The following is a 15,793-nucleotide window of genomic DNA, read 5'->3' on the forward strand; positions in this document are numbered from 1 at the left end:
GCCTCAATTATCAAGTTAAAGAGGTTGTCCACTACTTAATCATTGATGACCAATTCTTAGGGTAGGTCATCAATGTCTGATCGGACAGGGCCAGTCTCCCGCCACTCCCGCCAATCAGCTGTTCTCAGTGACAGTGGCGGCTGCCTGCCGAAAGTGCTCAATTGCGGAAGTGCTCCATCTTATGATTGTGGCCGCGGCCGGGTACTGCACATTCCCCTTCTATTGATTTGAATAGGATGTGCAGTACCCGGCCGCGGCCACTACACAGATGATGGAGCAGCTCCGGAATTGAGCATTTCCGCCAACACCAAGAAAAGCTTATTGTCAGGGGCGCCGGATGTCAGACCTTGACTAGACATTGATGACCCATCCTAAGGATAGGTTATCAATGATAAAGTAGTGGACACCTCTTTAACTCCTTTAAGGTTCTGCAGATTTTGTCTTTCAGGATGCAGCATTTTTTTTCATCATATTTGAGTAAGCTTATTTTTTTATGTTTTCATTCACATTGCTGTGTTACATTTTTTCATGCCTTTCGGGTTGTATTTTCTCTGGATTTTTTATGGAATTTTTTTTTATTTATTTATTTTATTTATTTATTTTATTTTTTATTTTTTCCAGTTTTGGAAAACCTCTGTTTCTCGGGTGATGGTTTTTTTTTTTTTCTTAGGCTGCCGTCACACTAGCAGTATTTGGTCAGTATTTTACATCAGTATTTGTAAGCCAAGAGGTTATTCTTGTACCCCCAAGCAAGACAACCCCTTTAATGTCTGGCCACCAGCATTTTACCATTACAGTATTGAGCACTGCAGAATAGGAGAGTAATTATCATTTTTCATTTATTATCATAACTCAATAGTACACGTGAAAATAAGAAACTATATAACATATCTTATTACAGAAATTCGCTTCTTTCTCCTCCTGGAATGATCTTTCATTCATGGTAAAAATCTGTATTTAGTGAATCTATATTTCCCATTAGTAAGATAGGAGATATCAGTTGGTGCTCATAAAGTTCTATGGCGGAATGTAACTGTCATTTCATGAGAATTTGCAGCAGAATGTGTCTGTGTCGGCCTCTAGCTCCTCCCTCCTCCTCCCTTCTCCATAGAATTTTAAAAGCACCAACTGTCATCTCCTTATCTCAGTCTTTTTTGAGTACAGCTGTGACAGATTTAACCCATGAATTGAGAATTAAAGATTAATCCAGGAGCGAAAGACGCAGATTTCTCTGATAAGATATATTATAAAGTTTATTTTCACTATTGATTTATGAAATAATTTAAAATGACGGTTACGTTTTAAATAGCGAATTAGCTTTCCTATTTACAAACACTACTTTCATTTTTCATGTTTTGAATTTTTTGCAATTCCAAAAAGAGAAACTGGTAAATGAAAAAAAAAAAAAAAAACTTTCTCTACATTTTTAGTTCCAGTTGAAATTCAGGAAATAATTGACACTCATCCAGCAAATGGTGGACAGTTAGTGACATGCGTGGGCAAAGGTATGCCAATGCCAAACATCACCTGGTTCTTCTGCAGTGAAATAAAAAGGTAAGTCTTAGTTCATTGGTCTTGTTGATATTTCGCCATACAAGCTGCATAACTGCAGTGCTGCATTACTGCAGAAGGCAAAGCATTATGGGTTTTTAAAGGAGCGTGTGGTAGCTTTGGCTGTAGTTACTAGGGTGGGGTCAGATGGTCTCATCTCAGCACCATTTTTTTATGGTCTTTTCCAATGGGGCTGTCACGAGTTTACCGCAACAGAGAGGAGCCAGGAGGCTGCAGAGTCTGATTTCTCCTACTCTTGCACTGTTTAGAAGCACTTCACCTTCATATTAAAAGGTTAAGGTTTGTTTTAGCACTGCAGGGGTTAATCTGCTCAGTTGAGAGCTCTTGGAAGCTTTCCTTCATTAAGGCTCTCAGCTGTTCACTGTTAGCCACTCCCATCTCCTATATAATCTGGGCCCTGGCTAGCACTCATTGTCAGAGCTAGCATATGCTGCATGGTTAGGAGATGGTGGTTTGTGGTTGTTGTTTGAGAAGGCACCTTGTGGATTTATCTGAGACTGTTGCTATGTTTTGGGTGTACGCTAATTCCCCTCCTGCTCCTGCTTTGGTTTCACCCCATCCTCCACTTCCCAGTGTATAACTCTCTTATATGTGTGAGTATATTTGTAAGATTAGTATTTTCGATTACCCCTTTTCGTATTACCTTGTTAGTCTAGTTGGTGTATTATGGTACACTACTACTCTCCTCTTCCCTGGCTGGGGGAGGGGTACAGACTGAGGGCAGAGTCAGAAGCTAAGGCAAGGTACGTGGCCCCAGTGTCTTCACCATCAGAAGTAATCAGGGCGAGCTAGGGTGCCCCTAGCATTAGGGACAGGGAAGGAATCCCTGGTCCCAGGACACCCGACAACAGTCGTGACAGGGCCATTTCTGAGAATTTTATAGTAAAGAAGCCTAAAGACACTCCCCCCAATGATCATGTGAACCACACCCCATATGGAGACCATAAGAATTAGCACTAAATTAAAAAACCCATGTGTCTGGAACCATGTAGCGAATCTAACAAAACAGAATACTCTGGGCAAAAGAAGGAAAAATAAAAGCAAAAACTGCCCACTTTTCACCTAGTAGCAGATCATTTTTAAACTCTCAATAAAAATAAATACTTTGAACATTTTGAATAGGGCCCGGGGTAAACTTTTGATACGGTTGAGGAAAAAAAACCCTTAATTTTAATTTCACTTCTACTTTTAGTAAATAGTTTTAAAAAGTAATAAGATCAAATTTTCAAAAAAAAAAAATGAAAAAGTATTTTGAAAAATTAGATTTTATAACTTTTTCAAACTACTGATTAAAAGGAGAGGTCAAATTAAAATGAAATATTTAAAAAGTATTGGACACCGTAATATAAGAACATGAGCGCCCCTTATATTGACACTGTATGTTTTAAAAAGCTGGGAAAAAGACATACAAGTTGTCCTATTTATTTTTTCCCCGTCCTTTTACACCCTCAGATGTAGCAGTAAAAGTTGGGAGCTGTGGAAGCCCCTGGACCACATAGCATCACAGATGGAGTTTGATATGAACACCACGTATACTCAGCCAGAATACGGAACGTATGAAGTTAAGAGTGTCCTACATATCCGGAGTGTGGGAGATTCGCTCTCAGTGCGTTGCGCCGGGGAAAATGACCTCGGAGTTGAACATCACAGAGATGTGACACTTGTACCTCACTGTGAGTATGTCACTATTTTCATGGGAACATATAAGGGGAAATAAAACTTGTACTTACAGTTAGGTTCAGAAATATAAGGTCTGGAGCTGATTCCAGGTTTGGCATTTGCATTTTGGAAGCTGTTGCTGTGAACCCACAACATGTGGTCACATTAGCTCTCAATTTAAGTGAAACATACCATCAAGAGGCTGAAAAAAGGAAGATATCCATGAGAGGCATAGTAGAAATGTTAGGAGTGGCTAACGGAACACAAATTGATTAACCTGCGCTGTTGTCGAGGACGATGAGAAGACAGGAATCTAAAGAAGGACGTTTAATAGTCAAAGCATTTCAAAGTTTAAACTTCTTCATCAGGACAAATCACAGTATCTGTCATGGAGCATCTTCTGAGGAGTTTGTAACTCTTTTATCTGTCTTTATCTGAACTCCTTTCTTCTGATTCGTGAGCACAGGCCACATCAAAGTTGAGCTGCACTTTTATCAGGTCATAAAAAGAGCTCTGGAAAAGATTGCAAACTATCCATTAGAATGAGCTCACTGACAGATTCTCAGTTAACTCATGCGGCAGCCAGCAATGTACAGGAAAACAAAGATCCTTTAAAAGTTTATTGCCAAAATTATATGAATTGAGGTGAAAAAAATATGTCTATATCATGCAGGAGAAAATGTACCGCTACTATAAGAATATTAGAAGTCACCTTGGAGTTCTGTGACCGGGATAAAACTACTTAGCCTCTGGTTTCCCGATTTTGTCTGGTCATGGATATGCCCGGTGACTTCTAACATTCCTATAATTTACAGTAGAGGCGCATAATCTTATATTTAATTGCATTTGGGTAAAAAATAAACATTACTGTAAACTGTGATTATTTTTTATACTTTTCTTATTATATGTATATTTGTTATATTTGTTCCAGATTTAACCTTTAAAGTCATGCTAATCTCTGCTGTTCTGGCTTTGGTCGTGCTGTTTTTAATTTTCCTTATAATCCTGATTGTTCTCTGGCGAAAGGTATGTGTATTGTATTAGTTTTATATGTTGATGAAGGTTTTTTTTTATCAAGATATTATATTAGTTCAGTGAACATTTTAATACTAGATCTCAAATTTTTCCTCTACTGGCAGGGCAGGTTTAATGGAAAATGGGCCCCTGGGCGACAAGTAGTGAAGCATCTCTGACCCCACCAACAAGGTGGCCATAAAATTCAGTGTATATATGATCATTTATGTTGTATGTATGTTTTTACCCAAATATAGTATCCATACAATACCGCCATTGATTGCCCAACAATAATGACAAATGATACTTCCATACTGTACCCACATAATATCATTATTTATTGCCCAAATACAACTGCCGTGCAATGACAAATAACACTTCTAACAATGTCTCTATATGGACATTCACTGCCATATAATGACAAATAATACTTCAATACAAGGTCTACACAATACCACTATTTATTGCATAATTATTGTCATACTATGACATATACAGTACTTCCATACAATGGATACACAATATCATTATTCTGTACCTAATACCGCCATACAACGACACTTCCACCTAATACCACTATTCATTGCTCAAATAATACTGTCACATAGTGTCATATAACACTGCTATACAATGCCCAATACAAACATTACTGTCATGCACTGACAAATAATACTTCTAAAAAATGCTCACACAATACCACCATTCATTACCAAGATACTGCCATATTATTGCAGAAATATTTTACCACAATGACAAGCAACACATCCATACAATGCCCAAACAATACCACCATTCATTACCCAAGTAATATTGCCATACAAAGAAAAATAATACTTCCATGCAATGCCTACACAATACCGCCATTCATGCAATGACTAATAATACTGCCATACAAACCAAATAATATTTTCATATGATGCCAACACAAAATCACCATTCATTGCCCACAAAATACTGCCATGCAAGACAAATAATACTTTCATATGATGCCCACACAATACCACTATTCATTACCCAAATAATACTGCCCTGAAAAGATAAATAATACTTCCATATGATACCCAAATAGTGCTACCATTCATGCAATGATAAATAATACTTCTATACAATGCCTAGAAAATATCACCAGTCATTGTCCAAATACCGTAATACTGCCATACAAGACAAATAATATCTCTGTAAAAAGCCCAAATAATACTGCCATGAAATGAAAAATAATACTTCAAAACAATGCACACAAAATATCACCATTCATTGCCTAGATACTGTCATTTAATTACAAATAACGCTTCCAAACAATGCCTAAATAATGATGGGTCTAGTACAGAAAATGAGTTAATGCTGAAGCCCATTTTGGACTAGTCACTGAAAGGATTAAAGGGATTCTGTCAGTAAGATCAACTCTCCAAACCACATATATATGGGCATGCAGGTCTTTGAAATGTAAATCCATTGACACCTTTACATCTTCTATCTGTTGCTGCATTCCCGATAAAACAGGATTTTCATTAACATGCCAATGAAGCGTTGAGTGCTCTTGGTACGGCAGAGTACTTCCTGGTCCACTGCTACCTCTTCCCATCATTATATTGATTGATAAATTACTGTCTAAATTCAATGCTAGATGTCACATAATGAGGTATGAATCAAACTAAGGGTTCTAATGCTGGGGAAGGGGAAACAACTTCACGAGGCAGAGGCTTGGTAAGTGCACCGTCACGCCCTGAGCACGTAATGCCTCATCTGAATATGAATTAAAACACTCATTTCTTGGAAATGCAGCAATAGATAGAAGATATAAAGGTGTCTATGTACTTAGCTTTCAAAGACCTGCATGTCCATATATAGTATGAGGTTTTGGAGGGTGGGTGAGTAATCTTACAGACAGATTCTTAGGGATTATAAAGTCCTGGATGATCCCAGTCAATGAACTGTTTCAGTGCTACTATAAGGTTTCTCCTGAGGGTTTAGATCTTGGAAAACCCTTAGGAAATTGTGGCACTGGATATTTGCCATCCCTTTAAAGTGCTTTGTCCACAAGTTTTTAGTCTCATATTAGAAAACTAGATGGTGGCCCGATTCTAACGCATCGGTATTCTAGAATATGTATGTATGTATATAGCAGCCCCATAGTATATAGCACAGGCCACGTAGTATATAGGAGTACTACGTGGCCTGTGGTATATACCATGTGGCTGCTATATACATACATACATATTGTAGAATACCCGATGTGTTAATATAGGCCACGCAGTAAATAACACAGCCCACACAGTATATAGCAGCCACGCAGTATATAACACAGCCCACGTAGTATGTAACACTTGCCATGTAATATATAACACAGCCCACATAATATATAGCACAGCCCACATAGTATCTAACAGTGGCCACGTAGTATATAGCACGCAGTATAGAACACAGCCACGTAGTATATAACACTGCCCACGTAGTATATAGCAGCCATGTAGTATATGACGCAGCCCACGCAGTATAGAACACAGCCCACATAGAATCTAACACTGGCCAGGTAGTATATAGCAGCCATGTAGTATATAACGCAGCCCACGTAGTATATAGCAGCCATGCAGTATATAACGCAGCCCACGCAGTATAGAACACAGCCCACATAGTATCTAACACTGGCCAGGTAGTATATAGCAGCCACGCAGTATCTAACACAGCCCACGTAGTATATAGCAGTGTGGGCACCATATCCCTGTTAAAAAAAATAATTAAAATAAAAAATAGTTATATACTCACCCGGTGGGATCCAGCGTAGATCCAGTGAACCTCTGGCGATGCGCACGCGGCTGCCGCCATCTTGCGTTCCCAGGATGCATTGCAAAATTACCCAGATCACTTAGCTGTCTCGCGAGACCACTAAGGGTACCGTCACACAGTGGCATTTTGATCGCTACGACGGCACGATTCGTGACGTTCCAGCGATATATCCGTGACGTTCCAGCGATCTCGCTGTGTCTGACACGCTCCTGCGATCAGGGACCCCGCTGAGAATCGTACGTCGTAGCAGATCGTTTGAAACTTTCTTTCGTCGTCTAGTGTCCCGCTGTGGCGGCATGATCGCATGGTGTAACAAAGGTGTGCACGATATTGTATACGATGTGCGCATAGTAACCAACGGCTTCTACATCGCACATACGTCATGAAATTATCGCTTCAGCGTCGTACATTGCAAAGTGTGACAGCAGTCTACGACGCTGGAGCGATATTGTTACAATGCTGGAGCGTCACGGATCGTGCGGTCGTAGCGATCAAAATGCCACTGTGTGACGGTACCCTAAGTCTTCTGGGTAATTTCGCAATGCATCTCTGGGACTGGAAGCTGGCGGCAGGCGCGAGCGCATCGCCGGACTACGGAAGGTGAGAATAGCAGGTTTTTTGTTTTTTTAATTATTTTTAACATTATATGTTTTTACTATTGATGCTGCATAGGCAGCATCAATAGTAAAAACTTTGTCACACAGGGTTAATAGCGGCGGTAACGGAGTGAGTTACCCGCGGCATAACACGGTCCGTTACCGCTGGCATTAACCCTGTGTGAGTGGTGACTGGAGGGGAGTATGGAGCGGGCGCTGACTGCGGGGAGTATCGAGCGGGTGTCGGGCACTGACTGCAGGGGAGTAGGGAGGGACTAATCGGACTGTGGCCGTCGCTGATTGGTCGCGGCAGCCATGACAGGCAGCTGGCGAGACCAATCAGTGACTTGGATTTCCATGACAGACAGAGGCTGCGACCAATGAATATCCGTGACAGACAGACAGACGGAAGTGACCCTTAGACAATTATATAGTAGATAATGAAAAGTAGTAAAAATTTTATTCATGGATTTTTTTTGTCTTTTTTTAGTTTGCTGTCTGTGGTCTATGTATACCTGAATATATCATAGTTACACACCGGTAGTTGTGACACATTGTTTGCCCACATTTCTAGGTCTTCGAATATAATCTTTTCCCATTTGGATCTCATTTTATTCTTGGCAAAAAAAAACTGAAGCATCAAATAAGCCAAGAACCATAAATTGCATAAATTGTTCTTCTGTGTAAGTGGCAGTAGAGTAGTCTACCCAACAAACACCCCCAAATATTCTGACGGATGCCATTAAAAAGGAGGGTCTGCAAAACTATGGAAAGCAGCAGAACGTTTTTTAAAAAAGAGATAATTTGTTTGTTGGTGCAACATAAAGGAAAATATGTTTAATTCCTTCTCCAGACAGAAAGAAATATGGGCCAATCGCTTAACCTTCTCAAATTCCAATTCCGATAAACTATCGAAAACTCTATAAGTTATGATGGCAATGATCATGACCAGCAAGTTGTCATGTCAATGATCATGAGTCATGACTAGCAACTTGTGATGCCAATAATCACAATCATGACTTCCAAATTTCACATGAAAGATTGCTTACTTCTTATTAAATCTGCAGAAACCACGATATGAAATTCGGTGGAAGGTGATTGAATCGATCAGCCCTGATGGACATGAGTACATCTACGTGGATCCTCTACAGCTTCCATATGACTCAAGCTGGGAAATTTCGAGAGACAAACTAGTTCTAGGTAATTGCCGAAGCTTACATTGCATGCTGGATGGAATGGGTCTTACCTTTTCTGGGTCTTAGGTCAAACAACAACACATAAGGTACATGTTTGACCAATTGGAGATGTTGTGTGGATTTTACAGCCCATTTATGAATTTGAGCCATGTCAAAACTGATATAAGACTATTGGATGGGATAATTTATCTTTTAATTTGTCTTTTTATGGTCATGATATTGCTGTATGACATTTATTTGTACACTGGAGACCTTGGACACACATTCAACATACAGATGACCCTTATCATGAAGAAGGTCATCTACTTCTATGGTTTAACTCTTGTTAAATTTAGTAATCAAAGGAATCCACAAATAACAATTTCCTAATAAAACATAGGACACGTATTTCGTTGGATATGGTAGTCAATGAGATTGACCAATCCCAAAGGGTCTTTGAAGCATCATGGCCTTCAACTTTAAATTCATGGTTTTCTGGATCTTATAGTTAATGAAACCAAAACATTATTAGCTCAGCGATCCAAATATCCTCAAGATAAAGCGTTATTCCCATCTTCATAGACAGATAGCTCTTTTTCTGTTGGGTTTGTAAGGGCTGTTTTGAAGCAGGATCACTGGAGTACGTTGTTTCCTCCTAATCCCTGCCGGCTTCAGTGCAGTGGTAACAAGCTAGATGACAGCAGACTGACGTCTCTTAGCCGACAAGCTGTAAAAAGGTAGAAAAGTGTCAATATCTCAAGAAAGCCTGAAAATTTGGGATGAGTAGTAATTGGCAAAAGTGCTTGTTTTTTCAAGCCCTATCTGAAAATATCAATTATGAAGATCGGAATCACCCTTTAAAAAACAATGGAACAGGACTTAGGAGAGCTCTATTAGTCCCCTTGTTCCAAGGATGTTCATGTCTTAGCAGCGAACCATGCGGGCGCAATGTTGCACCTCTATAAAGTGCGCCAAAGCGGTAGTCATGACCGAGCTGCTGTCCGGTTACGCTCTGGCACTTTACAGACGTTGTTCCAGCCCCAGCATACTGTCAGGCCTCCACTGCCTCCAGGTTTCTGTCCTCAGGAGCCGCCGCACACAGTTCAGGGGACACCAAGTTCTTTACATCAGGCAAACGTTTACTGGTCAGTTCACATTCATCAGGTGGTGACAAGTGGGGTAGGGCACAGCATTTCATGTTTCTTCCTTCCTTAGTACAGTTCAACCCTGTCAGTCGTTTGTCCTGGACTATCCTTAAGCCCACTGACTCCATCAGTCTCGGGACCGGCCATCTGCCTCCCACATAATTCCACGTCCACCGACCTCAATATTTCAGAAGACCAGGCCAGCTCCTTGGTACCTAGCCTGAGCCCTAGACCACAGACATTACCGGAATGTCCTTCAGGGATATCGACATGGCCTCCCACTGCCTCGAACGATTGATACATGCTGCCTCTAGCAGCCCACTGCACCTAAACCTGGCCATGACACTGCACTTTACTATCTGCTACCCTTTTATTAACACTAGCTCCCACCCACTGGGCTAGTTCTTTCCTTAACTCTTTCCTATCCTATGTCCTCCTTTCTCCTGTGTATTCTGTTGCTCTATCAAAATAAGTAATATCTAAGTCAGGGGAGGACATATCATTGGTGCAACCCCCAAAAAATATGGGGCCCATTTTCACCTTTAAAGCAGGTGTAATGGTGTATTATGATGAGCTATTGGGCTGTGAAGGGCCCAAATATTGTCCGCACACAGGGGCCCTTTTCAGCCACTGATCCAAGTACCCCAAGGCTCTGATCATACCATGCTCTTATACGACATGACCAGAGATAAGACAAATACTGCTGGTTCCTAGTGGACCATGAAGGTACCAGCTCCTATCTATGTAGGCCACAACATCGCCTCCAAAAGGCAGAAACATCTGTGCTGTTATACAATATTAGCATTTATACAAATGTGATTAAAAAACATATGGCGCTGGAATAATCTCCCACCTAGTTCACACAGTAAATGTCAGCGTAGCTAAGCATATGTGTGCTATAACTGTAAGGTAAAAATATACGTTTATCATATTCTACATTACTTTTTTGCTATTGATAATACTGCCTGCAAATATATCATGTTAAAATCAGTGATTATTATTTTAAATGAGACTGTTCAAACCAAGCACAGGTGCTCAGTGCACTCTTCACGTGGTTAAACAACTCAGTGCAGCTTTCCACCTACTTGTTTTCTATCTATATCAACCGTTTTCTGGTGCTGTAAAGCCAAGGCTGTCAATCAAGGAAGAGGAGGGTGAGGATAGATGGATGTTTTTCATGAAATAGACAGATTCATTAGGTAAAACTGTAGCTGTTATCATTGTGATCTTCAGCCTAGCTTAGCCGACCTGTGTTTAAAGCCCGGCTGTCAGAATTTTTTGTTAGGCAGGGTCATTAGGTGCATTTGTTTTTCATGAAATAGACAGAGTCATTAGGTCAAACTGTAGCCATTATCATTGTGATCTTCAGCATAGCTTAGCCGAGCTGTGCTTAAAGCCCGGCGGTCTGATGTTTTTTTAGGCAGGGTCATTAGATGCATTTGTTTTTCATGAAATAGACAGAGTCATTGTGTCAAATTGTAGCTATTATGATTATGATCTTCAGCATAGCTTAGCCGAGCTATGTTTAAAGCCTGGCTGTCAGATGTTTTATTAGGCAAGTTCACTAGGTGCATCTGTTTTTTATGAAATAGACAGAGTCATTAGGTCAAGCTGTAGCTATTATGATTGTGATCTTCAGCATAGCTTAGCTGAGCTGTGCTTAAAACCAAACTGTCAGATATTTTAGTAGGCAGGGTCATTAGAGACATCTGTTTTTCATGAAATAGACAGAGTCATCAGGTCAAACTGTAGCTATTATCATTGTGATCTTCAGCATAGCTTAGCCGAGCTGTGCTTAAAGCCCGGCTGTCAGATGTTTTATTAGGCAGGGTCATTAGGTGCATATGTTTTTCATGAAATAGACAGAGTCATCAGGTCAAACTGTAGCTATTATGATTGTGATCTTCAGCATAGCTTAGCCGAGCTGTGCTTAAAACCAAACTGTCAGATATTTTATTAGGCAGGGTCATTAGATGCATCTGTTTTTCATGAAATAGGCAGAGTCATTAGGTCAATCTGTAGCTGTTATCAGTGTGATCTTCAGCATAGTTTAACCAAGCTGTGTTTAAAGCCCGGCTGTCAGAAGTTTTATTAGGCAGGGTCATTAGATGCATCTGTTTTTCATGAAATAGGCAGAGTCATTAGGTCAATCTGTAGGTGTTATCAGTGTGATCTTCAGCATAGCTTAGCCGAGCTGTGTTTAAAGCCCGGCTGTCAGATGTTTTATTAGGCAGGGTCATTAGGTGCATCTGAGCATGCTCAACTGAAAATATTAGCTGCAGCAGAGTTATTAATTATAACCCCTGTAATAAGTTATTATTACAGGGGTTATAGATGCAAGTTAGTGTAGATTAAAAACAAGTTGTATTGACACACGTGATAAATTCTGTGTGTACAGAAGACTATGACCGCATTATGATTTGGGGAGAAACTCTTTTAAATATAGGAACCGGGCAATAAAGTGAATCTGTTACCCAGGTGAAGAATAACCTCTTTAAGACTCTGAAATAACAGACACTTCCGCTCTATTACCATTCATGACTATTGTACATGATCTGATCCTTATCGCCTCTCGTTTTTATAGACATGCTAACGCATTTCATTACTTTTTTTTTTATAACTGTGCCCGTCGCCTATTGCCAATACTACACTTATGCCAAATAACTGCAATCACCTGACTCTATTCAGTGCTGCCAGGTTTAACAGTACATTATATATTCATTTCTTATTATTGTCAAAAAAAAAATAAAGCTGTCACCACCACCTCTGTTCCGGAATCTCAGCTCTCTACAAGTTGTTACCCGCTCATTAGTGACTTTGCTGCAGGCTGCCAATTATACTTTACTGCCAATCGACGCAGAGACGGCGTAGAAGTGTAGACTGAGAATGCAAATGTCCTCCTTTATGTTCAGCGAGATGGAGATAGTATAATAAAGGCAGCCAGTTATCATTATCACCAAGTGCCGGCATTTCTAATAGAAGAGAATGGAAAGGCAAATTATGTCCCCATGTGGTGACAATGGGTATTACATGATAATGGAAAACATTTGTAAATGATTGCTGCCCATAAATATGGAATTTAACAGTTATAATAGCACATAATGAGTAAAGCCAAACATGAAAAAGCACAAAAAAGTTCTATTACGTGGAGTCATTTTACCAGACAGTCATCAAGTATATACAACTGATAGTAGAGAACCTTGAAAAAGACGGCCCCAAATAAATAACGATAACATATATCATTTGCTTTGTAATCAGAGGGGTCTCATAATTCTGTGCTCTTCATATAGTAGAGGAACCAAATGTATGCTGGAACCAAGTGCCGGACTGCAAGAATTGGAAAACCATATGTATTAAAAGGAATATCTCTATAGGTTTTTGCCACCTAGTCTAAGATTTGCATAATGTAGAGACAGAGACCCTGACTCCAGTGATTTGTCACTTACTGAGCTGCTTGCTCTAGTTTTCATAAAATTAGTGTTTTATCAGCAGGAGATTATCACTAGAGGACTAGTATACCTGCTATCAGGTAGTCCGACCCCGCCCCCAGCCTCTGATTGGCAGTTTTCTGCCTATGCATAGTGTACACAGAAAGCCGGCAATCAGTGGTGCGGGGTTACACAGGGCTCAGCATTCAGAGGACTGGTAGATCTGCAGCAAAACAGTGATTTTATCAAATCTGTGGCAAGCAGCCCATATTAAGTGATACATCACTGGAATCAGGATCTCTGCCCCTACATTTTGCTGATTTCAGATTGGGTAGAAAAAAGCAGGTGACAGATTCCTTTTAACCTCTTGACTTAGGTATTGCAGAGTCTGACGTATAATAACAAATCCCAGCAATACCTTCCAACCATGCGTCAGAATTGTCAACTGAAGCATGCTCAGTACAGCATAGATCAATCCAATCCCGAAAAACGATATCACTGATGAGGCGTAGCTTCAGGGTGACCATAGCCTTTGCAAAGGGATTTAACTCAGTAACCTGTTTCATATTCAGTATATGGATACAGTAATAGCCAAAAGTGTTGCCACCCTTGAAATTGTTCAAGAAAATGAAGTATTTATCTCAACAAAAAAATATTGCAATTGCGCATTTTGTTATATACACATTTATTTTCCTTTGTGTAATGGAACAACACAAAAAAACTGAAAAAAAGGCAAATTGGACATAATTTCACACACAACCCCAAAAATTGGGCATGACAAATTTTGGCACCTTTCCAAAATTGTGAGTAAACAACTTTGTTTTAAGCATGTGATGCTTATTCAAACTCACCTGTGGCAAGTAACAGGTGTGGGCAATATGAAAATCACACCTGAAACCAGATAAAAAGGGGAGATGTTTATTCAATCTTTGCATTGTGTCTGAGTGTGCCACACTAAAAATGGAGAACAGAAATCAAGATGTTTAAAACCCTTGGCACTCCAGGTAGTCTCCCTGCACGTGGACGGCATAGAAAATTGATGAAAAGTATCAACGCAGGATTGTCCAGATGGTAGATAAGCAGCTACTATCAAGTTTCAAATAATTTCAAGCCATCCTGCAGGCTCAGGGTGCATCAGTGTCAGCGAGATCTATCCATTGATATTTGAGTGAAATGAAATGCTATGGCCCAGGAAAACCCCACTTCTGACACAGAGACATAAAAACTCTAGACTACAGTTTGTACATGAGTGCGGCCACAATCCTTCTGTAAAAGCGTTTCATTCACAGATGAGACCAAGATAGAGCTTTTTGGTAAAGCACATCATTCTACTGTTTACCGAAAACAGAGAAACGAGCAAAGAAAAAACACATTACCTACAGTCAAATATGGTGGAGGTTCAAAGATTTTTGGGGGTTGTTTTCCTGTGTATAGCTCTGGGTGCCTTGACTGTGTGCAAGGCATCATGAAATCTGAAGATTACCAAAGGATTTTGGGTCTCAATGTAGTGCCCAGTGTCAGAAAGCCCCTGCAGGACAGTGACCCCAAACAAACTTCAAGAAGCATACAGAAATGGAAGTGGCCAGCAATGAGTTCGTATCTTAATCCCATTAAACACCTGTGGAGAGATCTTAAAATTGCTGTTGGGAGAAGGCGCCTTCAAATATGAGAGACTTGGAGCAGTTTGCAAAAGAAGATCAGTCTAAAATGCCAGTTCAGAGTTTTACGAAGCTTGTTGATGGTTATAGGAAGTGATGGATTGCAATTTTTTATTCCAAAGGGCCTGCAATCAAATATTAACTTGAGGGTGCAAACAGTTTTGTCCGGCCCATTTTTGGAGTTTTGTGTGAAATTATGTCCAATTTGCCTTTTTTCTGTTTTTTTTTTCGTTTGTTTCAATACACTCAAAGGAAATAAACATCTGTATAACTAAGCACGTGTAATTAGAATCATTTTCTGGAACAATTTCAAGGTGCCAACAATTTTGTCCATGACTGCTTACATTTCTATGAACGTATATCTATATTTAGAGCCTACCCTATTAGATTTTATAGGTTGAATGAGCACAGAATATACATATAACAACCAACTCCTGTGCATATATTTCACTTCACACGTTGGCCACACTTGTCATCACTTAATATCACATCCAGACGAGATCTGCACACGACCATTGCTCCAAAACCCCAGATCAGCGATAGCTCTGAGTGTTACATTTCACAGGAAACGCCATATGTGTAAAGTATAATGTATGGTAATAGAGTCATAGTGTACCACATAAGATAGATAGATAGATAGATAGATAGATAGATAGATAGATAGATAGATAGATAGATAGATAGATAGATAGATAGATGATAGATAGATAGATGATAGATAGATAGATAGATAGATAGATAGATAGATAGATGATAGATAAA

At 39.8% G+C, this 15,793-nt stretch overlaps 1 protein-coding gene across 1 annotated transcript in view; it reads left to right on the plus strand.

Moving 5' to 3' along the window:
- Positions 1-15,793, plus strand: part of PDGFRB (platelet derived growth factor receptor beta) — a 132,593-nt gene that overhangs the window by 83,366 nt on the left and 33,434 nt on the right. Inside the window, exons 9-12 of the mRNA XM_069763587.1 lie at positions 1,431-1,554; positions 3,025-3,245; positions 4,163-4,257; positions 8,693-8,825. Coding sequence (XP_069619688.1) covers positions 1,431-1,554; positions 3,025-3,245; positions 4,163-4,257; positions 8,693-8,825 — 573 coding nt within the window. The remainder of the gene's footprint in view (positions 1-1,430; positions 1,555-3,024; positions 3,246-4,162; positions 4,258-8,692; positions 8,826-15,793) is intronic.

The sequence above is a fragment of the Ranitomeya imitator genome, chromosome 4 (genome assembly GCF_032444005.1).
Source record: "Ranitomeya imitator isolate aRanImi1 chromosome 4, aRanImi1.pri, whole genome shotgun sequence".
NCBI classification, from domain to species: domain Eukaryota; kingdom Metazoa; phylum Chordata; class Amphibia; order Anura; family Dendrobatidae; genus Ranitomeya; species Ranitomeya imitator.